This window comes from Notothenia coriiceps, unplaced genomic scaffold, assembly GCF_000735185.1.
Source record: "Notothenia coriiceps isolate Sejong01 unplaced genomic scaffold, NC01 NC01_scaffold00024667, whole genome shotgun sequence".
In the NCBI taxonomy this organism is placed as follows: domain Eukaryota; kingdom Metazoa; phylum Chordata; class Actinopteri; order Perciformes; family Nototheniidae; genus Notothenia; species Notothenia coriiceps.
This window is the reverse complement of record NW_011357368.1, coordinates 1,829,514-1,857,189: the sequence shown is the minus strand read 5'-3', so window position 1 is coordinate 1,857,189 and position 27,676 is coordinate 1,829,514. Positions and strand designations below refer to the sequence as shown.

Below are 27,676 nucleotides of genomic sequence, written 5' to 3'. Positions count from 1 at the left end.
CCCTTTTTGCTTCTTTGCTGTGACAGCAAATGCATTTTGCCTCGCAGTGAATGTCTCACTTATGGCGAGGGTTTCTGCTCTCCCTCTGCGGCTCGGCTATTATCTGGAGATTTATGCAGCCAATAAGTCATTGGTGNATTGCTTGGCATGTCTCAGAGATTCATGTGATTGGTTGTTGGTCGCGTTGCTCGCAAAAAATCGCCAAGCTTCAGACACGCCCAGCATCAACATTTTTCAAGATTTTTTTCATGCCTGTGTGTGGACGGGCTGTTAGGCTTTGTTGTAGCATTTACCCTTACTCTGCACAGAGATAGAAAATACACTGAGATCCTTTACTTGAGTAAAAGTAAAAAATTAAAAAGTTCTAAAAATACTGGGACTGCTTCATACTCGGGATTAAAGTCGTGAATACAAATGTTACTTAAGTAGAAGTTCATAAGTATTATTAAGCTCAAAACAGATAGAAAACAGGGACACTAAAAAGTATCGCACACATCTGGGACCGAAGCACCTGTTGAGGTTCAGGGATTATAAAGTTGGCCATCTGCCACTCTCGCTGACCCTAGCCTGTTGCATAATTGCAATTATTCCGTCAGTATATTTGAAATGACTAGGTTAGCTACATGAGCTAGCCTGCTTACAGCAGGTCCCCAATAATATTAGAAGAATCATGAGATCAGATTGTTATAATAACCCAATTAAATTTACATTTTAGGTAAGTTTCCAGTGACATTTTCCAAACTTTAAAATCCCCAAACGTCAACAAATGCTCCGGTCCTGGCTGTCTGAGCTTCTTGCAGCGTTTTGTTAATGCAGCTCTTTTAGTAATGCTACACATGTTTCGTCAAGATGGTGAAGATGTTCCTTCCTTTGCACGTGTTTTGGCGCATTTGTGTTTTTATATTTGAATCTTTTTTTAAGCTACAGTGGGTTTCTCTACATAGAAGTGTTTTGGGCCGTTGTAACGAGTTTGCACCTGTCGGCCACCTTAGAAAGTAACTATGATTGTTAAGTAAATGTAGTTACGTTAAAAATGCCTCTGAAAGGAAGTGCAGAAGTTCAAAGGAGCATCAAATGGAAATACTCAAGTAAACTACAAGTATGTCAAAATAGTACTTGAGTAGGGTACTTTAGTAATTGTACTTAGTTACATTCCACCACTGACACTTACAGTATTTATAGAATTTCTGTCCTGCTTTTTCCAGGTTCCTGTTTCATCAGAACGGATCAGCTGGACGGAGAAACGGACTGGAAGCTGAAGGTCGCCGTGTGCTGCACGCAGCGGCTCCCAGCAGTGGGGGTGAGGATACATTACGATGTAGTGAATCTCTGGTAACAGACAAACGGATTGAGCACGAGTGAATGAGTGTTGTGTTATCACTAAAAGCATTGCTCATCTGATGAAGTTGTGATGGAAACCTAATCACTGATGACGGACAGCGGGAACATTGTGAACCTGACGGCGGCTTCCTTTAACTGCAGATACTCAACACTTAAGATTTCAGCTCAGACGATTGTTGCCACTTAGTGTGATCAGAGAATTAAAGTTGCAGCAAGTCATTCGATGATTGAGCCGTGACGTCCATATTAGGTTTCAAGAGACGAGAAGATAGCAAGCGTTGTCCTCACTTAAGCCTGTATACAACCTTCTTCCTACATTGGTTATTGTAACAATTAGTTTTAGCCTATAATACTAACTCTTTGTGTAGTAAAACAGATCAATATGGTGCTATTCTCACAGAAAGTGATTCTTAATTTATTTATGTTAAGAAGTTAGCACACAGAGAACTGTCGTCTCAGATTATTACTGAAAGATTTTTTTCCTAAATACTATTGGATATGTCAATATTACTTTGAAGAGTACCTAAAAGCAAGGTTGTCAATTTAAGGTAAAAACAATGATATACATATTAATTTTTTTGGGCTAAGTTTCAAAGCCACGAACATCTTGTACTGCCAATATTAAGAATTAAGAAGTGGTGGGGAAAAGTATATGTAACAGATAATCACTTCTCATTACTTGTGTAATAAAATAACAACAAGTGTCAAATTTAAGTTATGGAGTAAATAGTACAATCGCTCATACTGTAGATGTAACAGAAAATTATAATACTTAAGTAAAGTTTAAACACCTCAGAGTTCAACTTTAATATAGTACTTGAGTAAATGTACTTAGTTACATTCCACCACTGGCCTTAAGTGTTATTATACCCCTGTGTCAGCTCTAAATGAGTAAATAAGTCCCGTTTGTTCAGCAGCCACATTGATCTCTGAGTCTCTGATCTTTTCTCTGTGAAGTGCTGGAGCAACACTACTCTCCGTTGGGGCCTCAGTAAAATAATCTTCCCTGCTCCTCTCTAACCGCTCTGCCGTGTTCAGCAGGAGAACACTATCTGAGCACACCGCTGCAGAGGCTGCCTGCCTGAATTATTTAATATTGACAATCAATTTTGTTCCACTTGAGGCTAAAAAAGAGGCGGTGTTAGGTGCTACACAGGCCAAAGGCTGCAGTCACATTTTTTAGGATGATTTAAAGGAACAGTTTATCAAACACTTATGATTAAGTGTTTATGATTTTCTTTCTTAAGGTTATTTTTCCATTCTTTTAACTGCTTCAACATGCTTATATCATTACGTTTGGTTGAATCCAAATATTAAAACCCACAATAATGATTCAAATAACAAAACAATAGATATGTATATTTCCAAGACTAGGATTGGATTTTCAATGCTCGAGTGGGTTTCTATCTTCATAGGATTTGAACAGACACTGAACTTATTTAATTATAATTATTATTATTAATTAATGTACAGACAGCAAACATTAAAGCGTATTACTTTTTAAAACCTTTGTTTATATTCATATTTATTTATTATATCTTTAAATGCTCTAATGTTCAGAAAGGTCTTTATTTTTCTCATACTGCCTAGCTGGCCTGCTCTGTTGTGATTGGTCAACCGCTTAAAGATGTCCCGCCCCTTAGCCTATCACGTACACTGCATCGGAGCGCTAGCCAATACAAGCACAAGTGTTACGTAGTGATGTCATTATGATGCAGAAGTAAACAAATGAGTGCCAATGCAGGCGTTTCGGGGGGGGGGATAGGGGGGAAATGTGTGAGAGAGAAACTCCCTCTGGAGGGAACACAGGGATTTTAGTCTTTGCAGACCATTTACATGCACACAAACCTATAGAACACACTACAGGGAAGGAAAACCCCAAAAGTATAGTAGGGCTCTTTAATTAAGAATATACGACTGTGCTTGAGTTTTATTTTGATAAATGATTACTAAATCCTTTCCGTCCCCCTCCTTGTCTCAGGATCTCTTCTCCATCAGCGCCTATGTCTACGCCCAGAAGCCTCAGCTGGACATCCACAGCTTCGAGGGGAACTTCACAAGGGTACAGTACCTCGTTGACATTTTTATAACCTGTTAAACACATGCAGAGTTTTTCCTATAGAAAGTGGATTGACATGGAAGATGTGTATCACTGCAGTGTGTTGACAAGCGGCAACAATGAGAGCTTGTGTGTCCATCTGGGCCCGTTGTTATCTGCAGCAGGCGTACCTCTTACATCACAGGCAGCTTCTCGCCGCTCCATCCATTCTGCTTGTTGCTCAGTGATTTTCTTTTTTTCTTCTTCTTCTGCTTTTTTTTTTTTTTATTAATAGCAGATTAGCGCAGCCCCCACAGAGAGGAGAGCTCCGGTACAAAGGCAGGCTTTGTGGCCCGTCTTCACTCTTGGCCACACACCAGGCTTAGTGAGGGAGCACTTCCTCCGCTCATTCATCCTCCGCGGCCTTCCTTTGCATAGCGTGTGCTTTTAGTCCTGGCAGGATGGGAAAAAAATGGGTTCCCACAGATTCGCACTAAATGAACTTACCTATTTATGAGGGGTTTTCCTTTTTTTTTTCCTCGAGGCGGATATGGTGGCTTTTTTTCTGCTGTCTTTTATTGAGACCCTGTGCAGTTATGAACACCAATGTCAGGGCGGTCAAGCACTCTGCAACCTGCCATTTATTTTTCATGCGCCTCTTCCCATGTTCGAGTGGGATTGACAGGATGTGGGTGCTTAGGTATCATAATTATCATATCAGGCATGCAATTTGAGCCGAAACTGGAGCCTTGACTCTGCACTCCTGACTCAACCGTCTTTATTTAAGAGAGAAGGGTAAAAGCGGGGAGGGGGAGGGGAAACAAGAGGCTCTCCAGGGGCTTATTTATCACTGAAATCTCATCTACGTGCACTCTCTATACTGTTTTAAAAAGCAGCCTCTATCGCCATGCCAAATCTCGTGAAAGTATTGATAAAGGGACCACTGTATTGCCTCGGTCTGCACTACTGTGTCAGGTGCTTGTGGAAATTAATGGCACAGCAGAGCCGGTCCTTCTGCTCACGATGTATGCACTCTTACTGAGCTTGTTTTGCTCAAATCGGTATAGCTGACATGTTTTTTCTTTCAGGACAGTTTTGTTTGCCTTGATTAAGTGATTTGGCAAAAAAAAGACTATCATTTACTAAAATATTTTTATTGCGCAAATTTCAGCTTAATGCGAAATATATATATACACATTTAACTATGTTGGTCATCCACCTAAACAAATACATCTAGCTCGTTGTGAAGAAAATGTAAACCAATAAATGAAAGAGTTAAATTCAAACAAAACATTTTTTTTATTAAAACAATTTATCTGTCTAAAAGCTAAATTCATGGCTCTATTGTCTTGGTTTTGTTTTTCTTTTCTGCCGCAGGGCAACATTGAATACTAACTAGAAGTTGGCTGATTGCAGAAATCGTTTCAAAAGGGTTTTATTAAGGGACTTACAGTTTGTTACAGTTAAAACCTACACAAACACGTTTTTGAACTACACTTCCTATAAATCATTGTTTGTTAGGAGGTTAAACGGCATACAGTGCCCATACAGTCTCACAGCTTACCTGCTACAATTTGTAAAATACGGCCTTGCAGTATTCTTTCAAGCTTAAACAAAAATACACATAATTATAACACATTTATTTCCTTCTTATTTTTCCTGCAGGAAGATGCTGACCCTCAGATCCACGAGAGTCTGAGCATTGAAAACACTCTGTGGGCCAGCACAGTCGTCGCATCTGGTGAGTAAATGACCACTTTTTATTTGAGTCTGTTTTGATCTTGTGATGAGATACTGTATAATACTGTTCTAGATTATGCATTGCAGACACAGTGTATTGGTTACCAGGAAGACTGTAACATTTCTGACTGTGTTCATGTTGAGTGTTATGTGTGGAGTTCTGCCCATTGAAACTCTACTATTGGTAGTCTATTTGCAAACCTTAGACTTCATTAAAATACTGTAACCCTGAATTTAAAAGTATGTTTTGATAAGCCTGTTTTTGTGAGCAATTCTCGGGACACATTCATATTCCCACTAATGTATTCAAACCCTACGCAACAGTTTTATTCAACATCAAAAAAATGAACAAATAGCAATCCCCGCTTCATGGGTCTACACCTTGAAGGCTTTGTTACTGCTGTGCTCTTGTTTGAAGAGCTCTGAGAATGCCCACAGTTGAGGTAATCTTCCCTCGCTCCAACTTAGCCATTCCCCACAGAAACGCTCGTGTCAGTTGAGAGTGTTTGTGAAGCTCGCGTCGGCGGCCACACCATTGATCTGCGGTGTCTCTCTCCCCTCTGGCCTGACCTTGACCAGAAGAACAAACACACCACACACACACACACTAGCAGAAAAAGCCTGACTTTGACCCCCTTACATCATCTCTGCTCAGGAATGTCATTCGTCCTTACAAGCCTCTCTTTGACGGACACTTCTTTTGCCTCTAGTGGCATTCTGGGCACTTGAAAACCCCTTTTCCACTGAAATCAGTTTAGTTCTATTTCCGTGCTGGTGCTTGTTTAGTTCTCAATTAGTTCTAAGAGAGAACGTGTTTCGCTTTCCATCTCCAAGATCCCAAATGGTGCAACGTCATGACGTCACTGTTTTTTCGGCAACAGGTGGAAAGTAATAACTCACCGTCACACAAGCAACATCCCCTGATGCACATTTCCCATCCGCACAAGTGAATATTTTTTATTTTTTTTTCCATTAGAATTCACACTGTTTTGGATCATTATGCCGTTATTAACGTATCCCTGGTATTCGATGGGTGATGTGAGCATAGCCACCGAAGTTAATCTGACTATCATAGCATATTTTAACTGCATATTTTTCATTATGAATTGACTTGCCTGTTGTATTGATTACACCTGATAGATGCTATAACAAAAAAAAACTGGAAAACGTATTCCCCCAATGCAGGCCCCCAGTCCAGCTGTGACAAGAGAATTAGTCGTTCGCAAATTCAAATTAAAGCCCCTCTGCATGCTGAGTCACAAACCATTTGTCACATATTTCTGAAACTCATCAATTCATCACCTTTCTTCTCCAATCGTCTTTTTCTTCTCTTCACTTTACTTGTTCTGTTTTCTGCCCATTTTTTACTTTCTTGCCATTTTTATAGTTCGGGGATTTCAGGCTTTGCGCCCCCATTAAGCTAATTTAATATTAATGACTCATTAATCCTCCGTAATAAGGCCACCGTAATGAATTGCCAAATAAAGATGGCAGAGTATTGATCAGCTTTTATGAGCTTCCATCGGGTGGCCGAGGCCCTCAGAGTCTAAGCGTATTAAACTCCTGTCTGTTGCCGTGAGTGGCAATGGGACAACTGCCAAGGCTCAGCCTTAGTGTGTGTGTGTGTGTGTGTGTGTGTGTGTGTGTGTGTGTGTGTGTGTGTGTGTGTGTGTGTGTGTGTGTGTGTGTGTGTGTGTGTGTGTGTGTGTGTGTGTGTGTGTGATGGCGGGGGTTGGGTGCAGTTAATGAGCAGCATTACTTTCCTTGTCTCTCTCCTTGGCAGGCACGGTGATAGGGGTGGTGATCTACACAGGCAAAGAGACCAGAAGCGTACTGAACACATCCTCTGCCAAGAACAAGGTGAATACTTTTTCTGTTTCTGCAAGAACAAACGGCAAGTTATGGGATTTGTTTTTGGTCGCGGATGCCTTAATTAAAAAAAAAAAATCATGTTATTAGAAGGATAAAACGTCATGATGGTATATATGATCCTTTTCCTTTTTCTTTATATGTGCCAACTCATTTCTTGACATATCGATTCATATGATTCAAGTGTATAAAATATAAATACATTTTAAAAAAAACTACCAAATGTACTTAAGCCAAATATGACACCTGAATGTTTACTTTCACAAATGACAAAAAAAAAGAAACAAATCGTCAGATTTTGAGTCTGGAATTAGGAAATATTTGTTATTCAAACTAAATGCACTTCGTAGTATATGTTTTACTTTCTACATAGGATGTAACGATTTTCTTGGCAACAAAAATAATTAGGGATATCTTGGTTTGACATCCTTACAAACCAGATACACTTAATTTAGTTTCTTGTAATTCATAAATAAAAATAATATAAGAAGAAAAACAAGATTTTCATTCTAAAAACTACACTGTAGCTACTGTGCATATGACAATAAAGCCCTTAAATCTTTGAATCGTATGCCAGTATAAACATAAATGTTTAGAAAAAGCTGCAGAGGGTGAAACACACAAAGTAACATCTGCTCCAAGTCCCCCTCCATGCCATCGTTCTTCCCCCTGCCTCTAATCACTAATCAATCACTGTAGCGAGGTGCTTTTTTAACCTTGACTTTCTAGATAAAGTTGGACCTGTCAATGCAAAAGGTCAACGCCAGTTGCTAATTAACCAAAAGGGAAATTAACTAACCGAGGATTTAAATGACATTTGCAGCAGAAAGTTAATCCCGCAGAATCCCCATTGAGTGTTTTGTCCTCAGATTGAGGAGGTGAATGGAAATCTGATTCTAAATATAAGACTTTACTTGGAAGATAGGGGAGCTAGAAAGACACGGGTCAACTGATAGAGGTGGTGGTTTTGCTACATTACTTTTACACACAGTTACAATTGCCTGCACCATTAAAGCTCTACGTGACACAACACAACCCTTTCCTACTGCGGCACAGTTTTGACACCAGTGTCTTTTATTAGGAACGCTGATGTGGCCGGTCGAACTGAGCGTGGGGGGGCCTCTGTTTTGTGTAAGCTCGACAGTTGAGAGGAATTCAATATTTCAAGGAGATGATGTCAGAAGTGCCAATATGGAGACTGGAGATTGGGGGAGAAAGTCGATACAGTGTGGCTAAAGTCACAAGAACGTTTTGGCCTCATATAATCTGTTGTGACAGCGGCTGGGGACAATGCCTGCACTTGATCAATCTGACAGCACGTCAGACATAGATTCACTCTTTGTCTCGGTATTGTTAGACAGACCTCTGTCTGAGTAAAGAGGCAGAACAATGTCATTGACAAGAGGCTGCTGCTCAATAAAGATTGTTAGTTTGAAGTAGATATCCAGCTCTCAATACTCTTCTACTCTTCACATGTCTATCAAACTCTTGGAAAAAGTTGTTTACTAAGACCTCAAGAGTCAATTTCACTTTATTTTTCCTTGATTCACCGGATCAGCACCTCAAAACCTGAGGCCATGGTTCTCAGCAGGAAAAAGTTGGACTGTCCACTCAGAGTAGGGAATGAGTCCTTACCCCAAGTAAAGCAGTTCAAGTATCTTGAGTGAGGGGGTCAATGGAGCGGGAGATGAGCCTGAGAATCGTTGCAGCGGTATTGCAGTTGCTTTACCGCACCGTTGTGACCAAGAGGGAACTGAGCCAGAATGCAAAGCTCTCAATTTACCGGACCGTCTTCATTCCTACTCTCAGCTATGCTCATGAACAAAATAACGAGATTGTGAACCAGTGTTTCAGGTAGCCGGTACTCACCGTACTTTGACCGGAAAGATCTTTAAAAGTCCAGCAAATTCTAATCCTCCAGTCATATTGTCTTGTATAAATGATCAAACACAAGCCGTTCTCATCAATGCCATAAGCGTGCAACAAGACACCGTGCCACCGGAGTGGAGCTTCAGGACTTTATATCGCGAGGAAAAATATTACTTGTAGTTCGTATTTGGGGCCTTTCACAAGCTGCCTTTTGCTCAAATCCACTGTTGTCGTTGTACATGCCCCTTTGCTCAGTGCGACCTGGCTGCTACGGCTGTGCCCAAGTAAAAAGTAGTTAAACCTTTCTCCGAACATTTTTCTTCTAATGGAAACACTGTCTTGAATGCAGTCGAACGAAATTGGTTTACTCCGGTTGTCCATTATGGATAAGGTGAGAAATGCGGCAGGGACTTGGAGTAGAGCTGCTGCTCCTTCGCGTTGAAAGGAGCCACCTGTTCACCTCTCTATCCTGGTGTTCCCGGTTTGTCCGGCTGGGAGGAGACCGAGGGCCAGACCCAGGACCAGGTGCAGGAATTACATCTCCACGCTGGCCTGGGAGCACCTTAATGTGGCGAGTGAAAGGGAAATTTGGGACCCTCTGCTGGAACTGCTACCTCCGTGAGCCGTCTCCGGATGAGCGGTTGACTAGGGATGGATGGATGGATGATTCACCGGTGTCTCAAGCACCTTAACAAAGCGCTACTTACTCACTGAACTCCTGATATTCTTTGCTTTTAACTCAATGAATATTCATGTCCATCAGATTTCACACACATAAATACAAGCCACAAAACAGATCGAGTCATTCCTTTCACTTTTAATGGCTTGGAGATGAATGGGGTAAAATATGCACTTTTTTTTTAATTCATTGATAGCATCTTTAGGTTGAGGTAATTGAGTCCTTTCCCCCCCCCCTTGACTGAATGAATAATGACTTCATCTGATCCCCGGCAAGGCTCTGAAAAATGTAGACCCGCCATTGTTCGAGCAGAAGGCGATCCTTTGCTTTTCAGGCGTGCTCTCTGTCTTAATTTTTCTTCATTTTAATCCACCCAAACCCCCTATTTTTCTCAATAGCTCAACCATGTAGTGAAGCAGCAGGGTGGGGAGATACCCACCCACTCGCTCTCGTTACCCTTCCTTTTTTTTTCTTGCTACTGGGAGTTTAACAGCGACGGATAAATCAGTCACACTGGTCCCCCGGCTCTCGCAGTCCTTAGGGGAATGGGCTTGGTGGGGGTTTGGGCAGCGGAGGAATTCTGCTGCTTTTTTATATGTGCTTGCCCCCTCCCCTTCTTTTCAGAGCAGTTCCTTTTATTTGAGGGAGGAGAGATGTTATGTTCTGCTGTTTTTGTAAGCGTGGTGCGTCAGAAGAAAGCCCTCTGTGTACAGGGCTTTGCTGCGAGCGCTGCCAGAAAGGGGAAGGGCACTTCTTTATTTGACATCTTTTTCCCACATGCTCCATTGGCTGGGAGATACACTCGAAAAATAAAAGACAATTCTGACCCCCCCTTTTTTGTCTTTTCTTTCTTTTTTTCTTCCATAAAGCCAATCTCAATATGGGAACTTTATTTTTGAGGCCTTTTGACCTTCTGTTGTATTGAAAGACAATACTTCAGTATGGAAATAAAGCAACTACAAAACAAACTTATTTATGTCGTACACATGGTTTGCATGATAAAAGCCTGCAGCTAAGAGTGTTTTTCATCGGCTTTGTTTTTGCTCTCTGTCTAGCATATTGTAAGGCTTTGGGAGCAGATGGGGAACTTACATAGTCTTCTCTTGTCACAATTTATGACCAAAATAAATACCATGTTTACTGGTAATTCTGTGAATCCCATTGAAGGAAAACCCCACAATGGACTGTAGAATCAAAACCTAATACACACGATGTATTTTTACGAGTAATTCCATGCTAATGGCAAATGAGTAGGACAATGATGAAGAAGTGATGTCTGACCTATGACCTCTTGTCTCTATAGGTGGGCTTACTGGACCTTGAGCTGAACCGCCTCACCAAGGCTCTGTTCCTGGCCCAGGTGGTCCTGTCTGTTGTCATGGTAGCAGTGCAGGGATTTGTGGGTCCTTGGTTTCGCAACCTTTTCCGATTTGTCGTGCTTTTCTCTTACATCATCCCTATCAGGTACTTTTTTTACAATGTTTTGATATTGTGTGACCACAGGCAAAATAAAATATGCATGTTTGTACAAAGAAAAAATAAATATTCGATTAATACTTTGAATCCCAAGCTTCCCGTCTGTTTCCTCTTGTACAAGACATTCTTTAGAACCTGGAATATATTTCATTCATTTTGTGTTGCAGTTTTGACACAGTTGTATTATTATTAGTTCTGTGATAGATAACAGCTTTGATTTTCCTATGGGTAGTTTGCGTGTAAATCTGGACATGGGGAAGTCGGCTTACGGCTGGATGATCATGAAAGACGAAAACATCCCAGGCACTGTAGTGAGAACCAGCACCATCCCAGAAGAACTGGGCCGGCTGGTCTATCTGCTGACAGACAAGACAGGTAGTTGTCCATACACCCTGAATATTACATTCACAGTTCTTGACTTAAAGCAACAACTATTTTGCATCCAAGTATAGGCTCAACTCTTCTTGCTGTTCTGCTTGATAACAAAATGATGTTGGAATCATCATAACAATAAAGGTCCGACTTTAGAGGAGTAGCGCAGGAATGAATCCTAAAACCCGAAACCTATTTAGTTGGTTTGTGTGGGTTTTTCTTTTATGTTTTTGGTACCTGAAATAAGGCCTGTCGTAAACACGAGGTTCACATTTTATTTTACGGTTTACAGTAAAAACCCTTCTGGAGAATGTTTGAAAGTTTACTTTTTCTCAAAGGGAGCCCTTGTGATGCTAACTTCTGGGAATCATAAATCTATCGATTAGATTTATGATCGATAGATTTATGATTCGAAATTATAAAAGTAGGGTAATATTATCCGACTGAACAAAAGGTGCATTTATCCACAGACCTTATACGAGTTATTTTCCAAAATCCTATGGAGAAATCCCATTGCTTTTTTATCGAGGGAACCCATGCGCAGTTTACTTCCGGGTTTTAGGATGCGTCACTGCACCACTCTATTTTATGTACACGGTAACACTGTTTGTAGATTTTATGCAATTATTAGTGTAGCACACACATGACACTTGCTTAACAATAAACAAATAACTTATTTATTTAATGTATTTATACATTTGTATTCAAATGTAGTTTCAGCCACCTAATTGTGGTTAAGTTATACACATTCTGAGGTAAAAGAAAGGACAAAAGGTCCAACAAATCTCCCTAATGTGTGTTCCTTCAACTTCTCTCATTTCACAATCATGTCCTGATTGTCTAATAACAAATGGCTGCTCTTTACTAATTCTAGTCAATGTGGCTCAGTGATAAACGCCTGCTGTGCTCCTAACATGCTCCTCTGTCTTACCCCGCTGATCTAGGTAGGAATAGATTAGCTGTAGAGCCTATTTGTCCAGGTTGATAGTTAAAGCACATGGAAAGAAGAACAAACAATCAATCGGAGAGAATTGGTTAACCCCGTCTCTAATGTTTTTGGAAGTGAGATGCCCTCTAATCAGCTTTAAGCTCCATCGCCACACATTCTGTCTACCCACATCCATTCAAACAAGCCATTGCTCTGTTTTACAAAGTTGTTGTTTTTTTAGTGTCTGGACATTCACTCAGTCTTTTTGTATGCAATGTCTGTTAGTAAGAGAGGACATGCACTCCATATTGGTAATGAGATTAGGTCAATGAGAAGGCAGTCACACAGTGATGCATTGTGGGCAGTCCACTGGTGATACATGCTGTGTGTGTGCTTGTTAAATTCAGATATGTTAAGTATATTTATTTTGCTATGAAATAGTGCCTTTTTGATTCAGACACCTTTGATGTTTTTTTTTACCCATTTCTTAAACAGCTGATATTTTATATATAATACTTATCTTATTACGTTATGTGTACAGAGCAGAAGATCCTAAGTTATTGATTTACCTACATTAGATTTTCTTATAGTCTAAATTCAATAGCAAACAAAATAAACTTAAAAAGGTTATTATAGTTTGTCAACTAGAGAACACTGACATGTTTATTTTTTATAAACTGTAATTTTCCCAGTTAGTATGCACCCTGGTCACACAAAGATAATACTTGTGTTACACACACCAGCCTTAAAGATACAGTATCAGTTGGGCTTTACTTGTTATGCTTAAGATGGGTCTGCTATAACAGAAATGAGAGCAGTCCTCAATAAAGGAATAATGATTGGGTAATTTCTTTATGATTTATTGGTTTGTGACATTGTATTGGTTCTTCTGAACTGCAGGCACATTGACTCAGAACGAAATGGTCTTCAAGCGGCTGCACCTGGGAACAGTATCCTACGGCACGGACACCATGGACGAGATACAGAGCCACATAGCTCAGTCATATGCACAGGTAAGATTTATTTCCGTTTATAATTCCTTAATTAACTGGATTGTTCAGTAAACATTCTGACCATTAACACCACCACCATCCAGAAAACTATAGCAAGTGTGAGCACTAATTTGGGAATGAATCCGCTACTTTTATTCCCTTTAGCTATACAATTATATGAATTTCCAATAAATGATGTTAAATCTACATCATCCAGTATGTAAAACTGGACAGAACCAATCAAAACAAAGCAAAACGTGTCACTTGCAACATAAAAATGTGTTTCCAGTCGTGGAGAGGATACATTTAAATACAAACTTGTTCTCTCGTGTTTTTCTGCTTATTCACGCCTCTCCCTGTAGATCACATTGATCAATTTTTATATTGAGCTAAGGATAAGATTTCCCGGAAAGAAGCCCATATTGTTCATTCATCAGGCAGTGTCCCTCAGCGCGTCCTCGTACTGTAAGCAAGTGTTTTCCTCACCGGGTGGCTCAGATCTGGCTGCACTCTTGACAGAATGATATTGTTCATACTCAGCCAGCTCCAGCAGCTGCTCAGCACTGAAACCATCTGCCCCACACCCTTATGTGTAATCTCGGCTAATGAAAAATGACGAGTCCTTTTTAGAGCTGCGGCTGAAGCAATTCCTCTGACCGGCTATTTTTACTATGTTGCTCTTTATTTACTGTAACAGTGACTTAATTATAGGAAGCTATCATTTTTTTTTTTTTAGCACTATTGTTAATTTAAACAATCCACCCAGATTAGGGCAGAAATGAACAGTTGTTGCCATTTATATATTTATTACACACAATTTTTCTTAACTAAAACTTATTTTTACTTTAAATCTTCAAAAAATATTAAAATGGTCCTTTTTTGCGGTTTTCCCTTCCCTGTAGTGTGTTCTATAAGTTGTTGTGCATGTAAATGGTCTGCAAAGGCTTAAATCCCAAAGTTCCCTCCAGAGGGAGTTTCCCTCCCGCACACATTCACCCCCCTCTTTCATTTTTTTAAAGATTAATATTATAAATCTTTAAAAAAATACGTGTTGTTGAACTGATATTATACTTCATTATCTAGCAATATCATTAGCATCCTCTTCATGGTGCTCCAATGCTTAACTTGTCTGACAACATAACCCAATCGTCTCTCATTGATCTTTCAGTCTCTTTCCATGAAGGTTGTCATACTGTATCCCCCACTGCCCTTCCTCCCTGCCTGGCAGGACTGAAGGTTAATAATAAGCCAAAATCAAACGCTTCAGCAGAGCGCGTCGCCCCCGTCAGGCGCAGCTGGCACAGTGGGCTGTCTGCCTGCTCCGCTAGTCACCCCCCAGTTAAACTGATGGCTGATGTCAAAACAGCGGAACACATAAAAGGTGCTCAAATCAGATATGACACGATAAAGACGGTGATACAACACTTCCCTTCGCTGAGTCGTTTATCTTGAACAGGGGTGTCAGAGTGAATAGGCGACCAGTGTAGGATTCAACCTAGTTGCCATGTGCAGGCATCCTTCAGTTTTTAGTCATTTTCTAATGTTCTGACTCCGTGGTTCACATTATTTCAGCCGCCCTCCCAGCCCTCCAATGGAAACACCAGCGGCACCACTCCAGCACGGAAAACCCAAAGCTCGGGCCCGAAGGTCCGCAAGAGCGTCAGAAGTCGCATCCACGAGGCTGTGAAGGCCATCGCCCTGTGCCACAACGTCACACCGGTCTATGAGTCCCATGCCGCCGTGAACGGAGAGACGGAGTCTGCTGAGGCCGACCAGGACTTCAGTGATGACAACCGAGCCTACCAGGCCTCCAGCCCTGATGAGGTAAACATGACATCCAGGAAACAGTTTCAGCTCCTTCAACTTTAGAAGGAATCAATGGGTTCACTAATAACTTAGTGTTTCAGAGGTTTCTGCCAAAGATTATTCTGTAGTTGAAATTGCAACACATTATTGTAGTTGAATTGGTTGAATGGGTTCAGTACTCCACTCCAAATCTGTGTTTTAACCTATGGTAAAATAATCCATGCTAGTTCCATAAACACCTAATCTTAATGACTATCTTTATTTTGCCCTTTATGCTAAATATTTCCCATTGCTTAGGGTTTCATTTAGCAAAATAAATTACCTTGTTTTCAAAGCATCATTACAAATCTCATATTTTGATCAAATCCAGCTACTAGTTGAAACCAATTGCCCTTTTGGCCAGAGTAAACAGTGAGATTCTCAGGAGAACAGCCTGTGTTTTTCTGTCTTCATGTTTTATTGGTGATCCTAAATAACCCTGGTTTGTCATAATAGTCATTTCATGAACACAAAGTCAGAGGTCGTGATCCCCTCATAGAGGTTAAGCTATTTAACCGTGTGTACTTGCTTCCTGTGGATTTACTGCTCCTCGTAGAACGTGAAAACGATCCCTAAAGGCATCACTACCGCTTCCTTTCCTCTGACCGTTCCTTTTATATATAGGCCTTAATAATCATTTTATGCAATTGAGAAACCCAAGGAGAATCTATACTTAAATCTGGAAAACAGGGAAAGATGTTTTAACAGATAAAGTAACAGTCAGTATCTGTTTTTAAAGAGATGTTTAATGCGTGTTGAGGGGTAGTTAATCCCCCCATACACCCCCATTTCAATACGTTTGTCACCCATGACATGCGAGAGCCTTTGTGAGAATGCGGCACTTCGGGTTGAACCCAGAGTCTAGCTATCTAACAATCAAAATAAAGATAGAAAGGTGGCGAGGGATAAATCTCAGTTGTCCTCCCCCTCTGAATTGATGTATATATTTATTTATATCCCGGCCCACTCCGTTCTATCTCCCCTCTCTGTATTGTCTCACACTGCTCGGATTGATCAATATTTAATTTTCTCCCAGAGACGATGAGAGGTGGAGGTCTGTGATTGTAGCTGGAGCCCTCCCTTCCCCTTCTACTATATTCTTTGTTCTTCCTCTGCCCCCCCCCCTCTCTCCCTCCTTGTCTCCTCACTCTCATTGACTGCAGCATCAGATCTTGGCTGCTGCTCGTCTGTTAGTGATAGTTTGTTTGGCCCTGGCTCTCTGCTCAGCCTCTCTAATGTAATGAGCCATCATTAAGGAGATGAAGTGGGCGGTCGCAGAGGTCATCTGACCTGCCGGTGAACAGAGTCCTCCTGTGACCTTTGACCCTCGTAATATCAGACAAGAGCATTCCACTGTAGACTTTAATGACTGCCATGTCCAGGAAGTGGGTGCTTCATCATTTCCAATTGGATGTAACTGGCAGTTTCACTGAGTGATAAGGTATCTTATTTGGGTTCAAATTTGTATTTTGGGCTTCTACTGTGACATTTAAATGCCTACATGTCAAACATCTCTTTATTGTTCTCATACTGCCTGTGCTGCAGCACCTCTTTTCACCCTCTGTCTGAAACCAGAGCCCAGTCTGCTCTGATTGGTTAGCTGGCCGGCTCTGCTGTGATTGGTACTGAACTTAGCCTTTACAGATTGCACAAAAACACAATACAGGAGAGATAAAACCTCGTTAAGACCTTGGTTTATAGTTAAGAAGGAACCCGAACACAGACGCTGCTAAGAAGCATAGCACTCTGCTGTCAATGGGATTTGTTTGCTTATAATAGTACATTATTGAATTAACGTTTCTCTGCATGCTCAGCTTAGCATAAAAACCCATCATATCCTTTCATTTGATCTGAATGAAGATGATCCTCTAACCTGATTTCCACATCCTTCTCTCTGCTTTGAGCTTGCTGCTTTAATAGAAATTGAATAGAAAGTGTCAGCCGTGGGTCAAAGCCACCGCATAAATTCACATGTGCCTTTTTGTTGGCATTGCGTGCAACCCTGCTGCTGGTGTGTTAGCGGAGGTGAGGGGAATCATGTGCGAGGAGAGGCCTGGATGGCATTTTATCATTTAACCTGACCTGAAAAGACAGCAGTGAAAGCCTCAGGGGAGCGCCGGCCTCCGTTGAGATGGCTTTGAGTTCACAGTTTGCTGCTAAAGTGATTCAGTATATTCACTTTTCCTTCATCCAATACGCTGAAGATGTATGGTTAAAGTGCAGCAGCCAAAATGCTGGTCATGCCCCTGACAACTTATCCTCAAACCCCCCTCACGGCCTTTAGTGATTCTGTAATTGCTCCCTCTGCACAGCTAAAGCTAGATCCATATTCAGTCAATGAACACAGCAGCAGCAGCACACAATGGAGCCTAATCACACAGCCTTCAATGTGACGGAGATCACCACCTGTGATGGCAGATGACAGGCGCTGATAGGACTGAGTGACAGGTGTCAGACATCCTGACGGGGACAAGAGGGACAAAAACACTGACTGTTTCACTATTAAAGCTCAACAGGCAGTGACCCGATACTCTAACAGGGGCTAAGTTAATATTTCATGCACACTGGGCACTCTGCACTCTTCTAATGGACGTAATAGTGCTCTAGAGGGGCCACAAAGTGCACATAGGGAAAGTATGACATATCAGCAATGATTTTACAAGCCGGCTAATTGCTAGCATTGGAAATCAGGCTTTAAAAACAGGCGGCCTTTAAGAGCCGGTGCAGTGTGACTTCCTGAATCAAGCAAAACCAAACAATTCCCTTCAGTCAGTTGTTCCATGTGCTAGGCCATGGAGGGGATTGTGGGTAACGTGGTCTCTTTGACTGGCTGCCACTCTACATAAATACTACATGACGGTGTGATCTTAATTTAAAACGCTATAAATATTGAAGAAGAATTAAAATAATTTATGGAACACAGCGGTGTAAAATGGATGTGTGTGTGTGTGTGTGTGTGTGTGTGTGTGTGTGTGTGTGTGTGTGTGTGTGTGTGTGTGTGTGTGTGTGGGGGAGTGTTTTGTCTCCTCTCACTCTGAGAACGATGAGCAGCGGTGGTGCAAGCTGGGAATTCTGTAATTGCTTTTTCTGTCCCTGAAGCAGGCCTTACTGCTTTAAATCAAAAAAGGCAATCTCTGTCAGTAATGGCTCAATTAATAATTAAACACGTGTCTTATCTCCGCCGAGCTCTCCCTATTTATTTTCATCTCTCCGACAGGGATGGCTGCACAAACAGCATTAGCACTATCAATAAAGGGAGCATTAATATCAGCCTTTTCCTTCACAAACAAATCACCAAGCTCATAAACTGCCCTGTGTCTGTGAACAGTAACAACCCAGAGATTAATAAAGAAACAAGACATTATTCTTTGCTTTGCCCCCAAGTAGTCCTCTCCCTGATCTGAGTGCTAGCTAGCCCGTTCTGTTCTTTGCTAGAAGCTTCTACCGTTTACAAGAGGCTTTTGTTTACTTCCGGAAAATAGTGACATCACTACGTAAAGATTGCGCTTCTATTGGCTAGCGCTCCAACACATTGTTTGGATAGGCTAAGGGGCGGGACATCTCTTAGCGGTTGACCAATCACAACAGAGCCGGCCAGCTAACCAATCAGAGCAGACTGGGCTCTGGTTTCAGACAGAGGGTGAGAAGAGGTGCTGCAGCACAGGAAATAAAGAGCTTTTTGACAGACAGATCACAGTTGAGGCACAAAATAAAAATATAAACCTGAAAATGAGAATATTAGGGCCCCATTAATATCGAAATAAACGCATGAGCTGCTGCTGAAGCTCAGCAACAATAGATGTGAGAGTCAAGAGGTTTATTTTATGCATCCTAAACCTCTATCTCCCTTTTGCACATACAGTAGTGTGACTCTCACAGTGCCCTAACACCACCATAAGTGCTACGTCAATACAGAAACATCTGTCTTCTTGATAAAGAAAACATGTCCTGCAAGCTGCCTGGACTTTGTCAGACAAATCAGAGTCAGGATGGAGGCGAGGCTCGCCAGGCTTGGATTCCTCAGCGGTGATGGCTGCTTTCAATTCCAGCGTTTGCTAATCTGGCTGTGGGAAGCCTTTGCGCAGCAGCCCTCGTGTTTTTCCAACAACATGTCTGCCCTCCAGCCAGACACACACACTCCATCTACCTTCCACTCGGTCCCGATTCAGCGGCGGTGAAAAGCTGATTAGTTGGTCAGAGGGTCAACCTCCATTCATTATTTAATGGGCGAGAGGCTGCGAACAGTCCAGCTTGGTGATACATTACACAGCCCTGGCCAGAGGAGAGCCGCCCGGCCGAATACCAACATGCACTCTCATCCACTTCACTATGGCTGAGACGCCCTCAATCCCCCCCGCCCCTGACCTTGCCGCTTCCTCTCAAATCACCGTCCTTCTCTGGCATTCAGAATCCAGCAGGTGGGACTGCGATTCACTTTCTGTAAGCTTGCACTGCAGCAGGGCTGTAGCTAAGGCTGACCCAGGTAACAGAGGAGGATGAGGAGGATGAGGATGAGGAGGATGAGGATGAGGAGGAGGTGGCCATCTCTTTTATTGACGTGCCGCAAACAGCAGTGGCGGAACAAAGGCCACTCAGCACCTTTTGAGAGAGCAGGTCTGCAGGCAGGGGGGTTGATTAGCGATTCGACACAGGGACCCTGGACTGTGTAGCACATAATGAGAGCTTAGGGAGCGAGCCATGAGCCAATGGGAGAAGGAGGTACGGCGCGTTGAGGATAGAAGAGGTGAGAGGCGGGGTTTTACCATAAGGAATTGATTTCCCAGAATGGAAGATTGATATATGAGAAAAAGGGCTGTAAAGAAAAAACAAACAAGTGTACGGGCAGATCCTAAATCCTTAAGCTACAGCATTGGTAATGTGTTTATATATAAACAGTTAGAGGATAAGCCCTAAATCCACTGCCGAGCTAAATGGTTTATGCATTTTGTTTGTTTGTTTACTTCTGTGTCAATTAAGCAAATTGCTCCAACATCCCTGACGAGCACGAGATCTAAAGTGAGAGGATTTTTGCATTCATGTCCAAAAAGCTTCCATCTCCCCTGTCTTCACCTTTCATGTGGCCTCAGAGAGATGCTTACAGAGTCAGATGTGCATGATGGCCGTGTGTGTGTGTGTGTGTGTGTGTGTGTGTGTGTGTGTGTGTGTGTTCTGCTTCTTCGTCTGCTCTCTCCTTCCTTTGTTCCACTGGTCTAATCCAGTATGTGTGGGCCGGTAAGTTTAATGGAAACAATTTATTAAGTCCGGCTTAAAATGCCATCTGCAGCTAAGCCTCCCAAAGCCGCTAAGCTCCTGGTTTCGCCCCGGAGCTCGCTGTGTTCACGCTTACTGTAATGCTCTGTTTAAAATGAGCACAACGGGTCAAAATTAATCAGGATTACAAGGGCACAAATCCACTTCAGAAATGGGTTTTCGACCAATCTTTTCTCCTGCTATCCCAAGATGCCCCGGGTTTGTCTGGTGGACCGCACACTTCACGGGGTTTACCGCCACACCACGGCAGGTAGGAAACCAGGCTGAGAGAGAACAATATACTCGTGCTCTTAAACCCACAGATACTGTACAACATTCAACATACTGACTGCAGATTCCAAAGTGCTCTTCAGAGATATTCCCAGCCGCTGACAGCTCGGTGATAACTCCCCACCACTTCCATAGGCGCAGCATAGTGAAATGTTCTAAGAAGGCCTACCGAGTGAAGTGTTTCTCTGAGCTCTGTGGAGGTGCCCTGTGCACGCTCAGCAGCTACATTTAGCTCCTCGTTCGCCTCCAAGCAAGTGACAACAGTAAACTCTGACCTGCAATTCAATAAGAGAAGCCCAGAGTGGAGCACAAGTCTTCCCAGCGCCTTTACTTAAACATGCCATCCTCCAGGAAATCAATAATTGCAGGAGGTTTAAGACAGGAAATAAACAAGAAACCGATAGCTGTTAGATAACGCTTGCCCTCTGCTGTACCTTCCTCCAAACCACCAACACACACAGACGTTTAGCAGAACTAGTGCTGGCGTTTGGGAAACAACATCCAAAGAGTACTGCAGTGTTATTACAGACACTATTAACTTGTATAATCTGCACTGTTTGCTTGCGATGTCGAGATGACGAAAAGTAAATAGGAGAGAAAGAAGGCAATGGTGTCTGGGTTTTGCCCAAAACCATGTTCTGTGTGCGTAATTACAGCGCTCTGACTTCACTGATTACTATGTTGGTCTTTCCTCTCCTCTATTAACCCCGAACCGTTTCATTAGCATGACAGACTGTGGGCCTGTGTGCAATTTGGACTTAACCTCAACCGCTTGTACCCGTAACTGCTCACGAAAATAAAGTTCAGGGAAGGAGCACGATGCCGAAAACAAGGAAGAGTAACACTCATTACCAAGAGAAATGTACAAGCTTAACATCATTGGCAGCATTATATATTTATGTGTGCCATAATGCGTGTGTGTGTGTGTGTGTCTGTTAGAGAGTCTAGCAGCTCGACAGGCCTGCTGATCAGAGGAAAGCCTTTCATTGGTCCCACAGGACCGCGAGCGAGAACGGTAATGGGACACATACGCGGCATTCTGAACCAGAGGAAAACAGCCCGTGGGCTACTTTGTATCACACACACACACACACACACACACACACACACACACACACACACACACACACACACACACACACACACACACACACACACAGAAAAAAAACAGTCTAGGCCAAAAACAAACACTGTCCTAGAATCCATTACAGCTCCAAACAACAACATTGGAATGGGAGACGAGAAAGCGGGCGGGTGGCATCTTTACCAAATCACTTCATCACACTCTGCTGCCTCACCCTCTATAACCCCTAATTCTAATCTGGTGACCATTCTTACACACCACCCCAAAGCGGATCTGGTTGATCCGTGTGACAATCAGGAGAAACTCTGATGTGATTGTGAGGATGTAATTCCAGGGTCCTAATCCTCAGGCCTCGGCGCACATTAGCATGATCCACAGAGTGCGCCAGCAGACAGGGGGAGAGAGTCTGGAGACGGAGGCTGTGTATGTGGCTGGACTAGCTGTGCTGTGTTTACATGCAGCCTTGTTCTGTACGGGCATGCAGGGGAAATAACCCGCTGACAGCTGACAGCCCGGTGCAGGAGAGATGGAGTCTGACGCGGTCTAGTTGTTTTCTAAACCATGCAAGACTCAAAGTCATTGTGAACGCCGGTTTTGCGAGGCAGACGCTGGTCACAGGTCGTCTGCATCACACAGCCGACAGCTTGTTTCTCTGCTCTGTGTCCGCCATGCTGTTCTACTTAGCAGTCAGAGCTACTGTGCTTAACCAAGCCACACTTTCCTATGTTGTTGAGAGGGAAACTAGCTTTAAAAGGGGATGTTCTAAGGAGTTAAAATGGAGGTAAACAAAGATATATTTGTGAGTGCAGAAAAGCAGGAAGTAGATTTAATGCCAATACTACAAATATGTCTGGAAATGTCATTGTCAGAAATTAAAAAACAAAGCAAGATTGTTGTTGTAAAAGAAGGCTGTTTACCAAAGAAAACAGTATTTACCATGGTCATATGTACAGTATACTCTTTATAGTTAGTTTGCCAATGATTGCTACCTTTGTCAAGACTTAACCGAATACTCAACATATATTCAACAAACATTGATCATATAAAATAGTAAGCAAGAGAAACTATTTATATTTGACATCCGAGTTGCCTTACTATTTTGTATTAGTCCATTTGAGGCAAGATAATATTTTTCCAGTCTGTCCTGCAGATGTCCCCCCCCCCTCCCCTAACATGTCCATGGTTTACAGTGTTCTGCCTCTGCACGTCCTTCTCCCTCTGCCTGTGTTAATGGCCCTCTCCCTGCTTCCTGCCCTGGGGGGACGGGGTCTGCATGCTGCTCTCTGTCACTAGTCGCTGATCACGCCTCTCCTCCCTCCCTGCATCCACAACTTGACACCTCTCTCCCTGCTCTGACCCGGCAAGCATCATTACATGTACTCAGTATACAGGTGCAGACATGCTATGCCTGCATTGTACACACAGACACATGTGTGCAGTCTGATGGCCACTTGAGATCATGCATGAACCTACAAAAGCAAAAGCCTTATAATCCACATGTGTGCATATGTTAACACACACATGAGACTTGTGTGTTGTCTGGGGGGCTGACAAAGCTCTTTCTTTCCTTTGGCATCCATTATGGTCCAGGCCTGCTGTCAGAGAGTGTGTATTGCCTCAGGGAAGTTCCCATTTGTGGGAGCATGTGGCAGGGAGGCTCTAAATCCCCTCTAATGAACCAATATGTAGGAGGGCTAAGCCTTTGGCGGGGTCGTCCAAGAAATGCCACTCTGCGCTCAGGCAAAGATGGATGCATATGTCGTCAGCAGACCTTGTTTATGTCTGCTGACATTTAAATCTGAATGGAAGCTGTAGGATTAGACGGGGGAGATTTGGGGAGAGGAACCCAGTTGCTGTTTGAATGAAGACTGAAAGGGGGAATGGAGAAAACAGAGCGGGGTCTTACCTTTGGGTGTGGTGGGGGAAAAGAGCTTCTCCGATCCTACATCAGACACCTGGAAAAACAAGAAGGCAGACATTTAGTGGATTTGTCCAATTTAAACTAATGCTATTACGTATCAAAATCATTTCTGTCTGCCATTGAAAGCCTTATTCGGACCCAAACGTGGCCATTAGTGCATGGAGGAGAAGGCCAGCTGCCACAGATATCATCATACATTCAATCTAAATACTCCATTCAGCCAACAAGAAGAGTTCCCTCTGTACCCGACGGTCCCTGTCTGGCTCTTTCCTGTCGAGGTAACATTAGGTGGCACTGTTGTGCCACCTGAAAACCCTCCTAAGAAATGCTGTCAGAGACGAGGAAGTCAGTACGGTGGCCATGCAGCATTAGAGCACAAAGGCTCCTGCACGCACGCTCAGAAAATCACATTTTGTTCTGAAATATCTTTTGTATGGAATAACACATCTCATGAATAGAATGTGGTTCTAATCCGAAAGCAATATCCTTATTTCACAGAATCAATATCAAAGACAATATCAGCTCGTTCTGGGAGTAAACAGATAACCTGTCAACAACATGAGCAGTTATTGGGTCAAAGCAGTTGTTACAGATGTGTGACTGACGGTGGATCTGACGGACCTCAGTGGAATGGACGTGAAGGCATCTCGCTGTGAGGTGATAGTGGAGACTTGTAGACTAAACACTTTGAGGTATTTTCCTTTCTGCTTCATATGAATATGATTCTGGCAAGCACCATTTAAATCAAAACACTCCATACATTTTTACACATGTTCCGAGGACAGACGGGAAATGTTTAACCACCGAGCGAAAAGCAGTAAATCCACACAAAACCTGGTATTGTGCAAAGAAATGTGTGTGCCTGGACGATAATATTAATATTGGAAATCCAGTCATATCAGCCCATATAGGGGGTGCTGATTAAAGCCAAGATTTTATTTTTCCTTTGCTTTAGATCTTCTGATTCGCGCACTTGTAAAAAGCTGCAAGAGCCGAGCATATGTTCCACCCAAAGGGCCCGAGTGTCCTTAACTGCCATGCTTGTATTTTACGCGGCACAAAGGCAGCATATGTAAAGAATGAACAGTGAATCAGAGCGAGAGCGACAGAGACAAAAAGAGAAACGCAAATCATTTTGTAAACACAGATGGCTGTCCTTGGCATGCGTGTTAGTTCTTCACAAGTGTTTTGAGGACGTCCTCTTCTTTCCAAGACCTCCCAATTCCTCCTCCACTGCCACTGTGGTTTCTTTGCCTGGTTCCTTCAACAACTCGCTTTATTCCCACTGCAGCCGTACACAAATAAAAGGTAGAAGACATAACTGTCGAGAGCAAGGCAGACGCAACCATGTATGTTTACTAAAAACATGAAGAATTCTGCAGATTATTATGGAAAGATATAAGCCAGATTTTAAAACTACACTTAAAGGGGCCGTATTAAGCTTTCTTGGTTTCCCTACTGTAGGTATGTGTGCATGTAAATGGTCTGCAAAGGCTACATTCAATGCGCTACCTCCAGAGGGAGTTTGCCTCCCACACAAAATTAACCAATCACAACAGAGCCGGCCAGCTAACCAATCAGAGGGCTCTGGTTTCAGACAGAGGGTGAAAATAGGTGCTGCAGCAACGCTTTTTGAACATTGAAGCATTGAGACATGTCACAGTAGAGACACAAGATACAAATATAATAATACTTTTTATTTCTATAGCGCTTTTCTTGAACCCAAAGACGCTTTCCATTTGGGAGGGAGGGTAGACAAACAAAACAAAACCAAAAAGAAACAAAGAAACAAAACAAAACAGAAAAGCAGTCAGGAGGAAGTTGGTTGAGAGGGGGAGGGGCTTATGGATACAGAGTTGATATATGAACCTGAAAATGTAAAAAATAGGCCCCTTTAAATAAATATTGTTTCATAATAACACCTCAGTGGCATACGGCTTCTGAAGATCTTTAAGAGTGAGCATTAACAGCTGCAACCATGTAAATATAGTATTTATTGAAAGAATGCTCAACCAAAGTGTTTGATGTCGTCAAGTAGCCCGATGCTAATGTCAGAAGAGGTCAATAACGCCTCCTTAGCTGTGTCTTGATGAGTGGAACATTAAATGGAGGGCGAACACTTGACTGAATGGAGATGTTTCCTGTTTCCTCTTACAGCAGACGAGGCGAATGGCTTTAGAGGAAAGACAGAGTGTTGTGCTTTGCCCTCTTCCAGTCTCCCAGAACCAAGGCGTCAGGCAGCAACACAGGCTCTTTGTTAGCTTTGGACGACATTAAACGCTCCAGTACCGAAGCCCCGGCAATGCAGCGGCACAGCCTCGGCCCTGAATCATGGCCCCGGAGGCCCTGGAAGACGAATACGGGCTCAGAATGAAATGAAGCTTGTCAAATGGACACGGGGGCTGGCTCAGGGACTTGCTTCGAGTGGCACGGGGTCACGAAAGCAAGAAAAAGACAGGGTAGGTCATGCCATAACTCACTACAACGGTTAAAACAATTGTTATGACCAGAGCGGTTATCCAGAGAGCGAGGCAGACATAACGTTCCTGAGAAAGAGAACAGAAAATGCTGTTTATCATGTGCCATGTTGTCCTTATTCCTTTCTCTGGCTATTTCCAGCTGTTTTATATTCCAAACATATTCCAAGAAACATCAGCACCCGATATTTAGGTTTTAATGCGGTGTCTGGCACCTGCCAAGTCTGCATGACTCAGTCCTATAATCCACAATTACAAGGCCGGCTTACAAAAGCACTTCTTGAAAAGGCATGTCAAAGCAGAGCCCTGATTTGGCTCGCTGAGGTTTTTCTGGAACCTTTTGGTCAAGTTGACATTTTTTCACGGGGCTGTGCTGCTGGCAGTCTGTTAGCCTGCGGTGGTGGTGCGCAGAGGTCATGTATAACAAATTCTTCACACTCTCTTTGTTGAGGCAACCCTGGCTGCCATTAAAAACAGACAAGGAAAGATGAGACAGAGGGAAAATATATTTAAGGAGAAAAAGAGGCAGACAAAGAGAAAACAGAGAGGAGCAAAGGCCAGGCTTTCCAAAGGAAACAGGGAATTTTAACCATTTAAAAAAAAAAAAGAATGGGGGAAATTCAAGCCACATTGCCTGGGAGCCAAAAGCCCTTGGAGCAGGCCGCAGGAAGCCTGACCTTTTGGAGGGGGCCGTCTGCTATCTGAGCCTGGGGCTTCAGGGGCCCGGCCTCCTCTCTGGAGGGCCGTCAGCAGGCCGACGCTTTCCTTCCCTATTCTATTCATTAGCCACGCTTTATGATTCAGCTTCCTCTGAGCCACACAAGAGCTCCCTGAGGAAAGAGACTGCTGGAGAGAGGCAGAAAAAAGGGAGTGAGACTGAGGGAGGGGGAAAGAAGCAAGAAGGAGGTCATAGGGCCCAGCCGGGGCCCGGCTCTCAGCAGCTGTGAAATCCTTCCGTTTCCTCGGCAGGCGTAAAAGGAATGAGGGGGAGAAGGAGAGAGAGAAGGAGGCCAGGGAGGGAGCCGGGCCAGTAAACCCGCCATTAGCATGCTAACTCCCCAAAGAGCCACATGCACAACCATAATTCCTAGATTTAGGGAATGCCAAATTACAAATTACACTGCTGTTTGTTTTAAAAAGTCCCCAACTTCCCTGAACACCAATGACTTATTGGCTGCATAAATCTCCAGATAATAGCCGAGCCGCAGAGGGANAAATCACCCGGTTCTTTACGACCATTTTTACAGGGATACAAACCGGAGGAACCAGGCATGGAGGGAGGTGGCAGAGACAGTGGGTGAAACTGGTAGGTTTTCGCCTGTTTGGGGATTTAAACCTACCAGTTTCACCCACTGTCTCTGCCACCTCCCTCCATGCCTGGTTCCTCCGGTTTGTATCCCTGTAAAAATGGTCGTAAAGAACCGGGTGATTTGCTACCGTAATTTCTCGTTTGGAATATGATGAAATGAACTGCGGTCTGGCTCTCCCAACTTGCACGCGGCTA

The 27,676-nt window shown here is 42.9% G+C and overlaps 2 protein-coding genes across 2 annotated transcripts in view; one reads left to right on the top strand and one right to left on the bottom strand.

The window, feature by feature from the left end:
- LOC104955405 (cadherin-18-like) overlaps positions 1-22,267 on the top strand; it is a 139,520-nt gene extending 117,253 nt beyond the window's left edge. The window contains exons 8-16 of the mRNA XM_010782731.1: positions 1,206-1,300; positions 3,323-3,403; positions 5,045-5,120; positions 6,903-6,979; positions 10,840-11,000; positions 11,245-11,387; positions 13,213-13,325; positions 14,877-15,128; positions 22,109-22,267. Of these exons, the coding sequence (XP_010781033.1) occupies positions 1,206-1,300; positions 3,323-3,403; positions 5,045-5,120; positions 6,903-6,979; positions 10,840-11,000; positions 11,245-11,387; positions 13,213-13,325; positions 14,877-15,128; positions 22,109-22,267 (1,157 nt within the window). The remainder of the gene's footprint in view (positions 1-1,205; positions 1,301-3,322; positions 3,404-5,044; positions 5,121-6,902; positions 6,980-10,839; positions 11,001-11,244; positions 11,388-13,212; positions 13,326-14,876; positions 15,129-22,108) is intronic.
- Positions 22,268-23,001: 734 nt separating this feature from the next.
- The window catches only part of LOC104955404 (probable phospholipid-transporting ATPase IIB), a 32,299-nt gene continuing 27,624 nt past the window's right edge, over positions 23,002-27,676 (bottom strand). Inside the window, exons 9-13 of the mRNA XM_010782730.1 lie at positions 27,550-27,571; positions 26,537-26,633; positions 25,901-26,041; positions 23,681-23,729; positions 23,002-23,126 (exon numbers count right to left, since the gene is read on the bottom strand). Coding sequence (XP_010781032.1) covers positions 23,002-23,126; positions 23,681-23,729; positions 25,901-26,041; positions 26,537-26,633; positions 27,550-27,571 — 434 coding nt within the window. The remainder of the gene's footprint in view (positions 23,127-23,680; positions 23,730-25,900; positions 26,042-26,536; positions 26,634-27,549; positions 27,572-27,676) is intronic.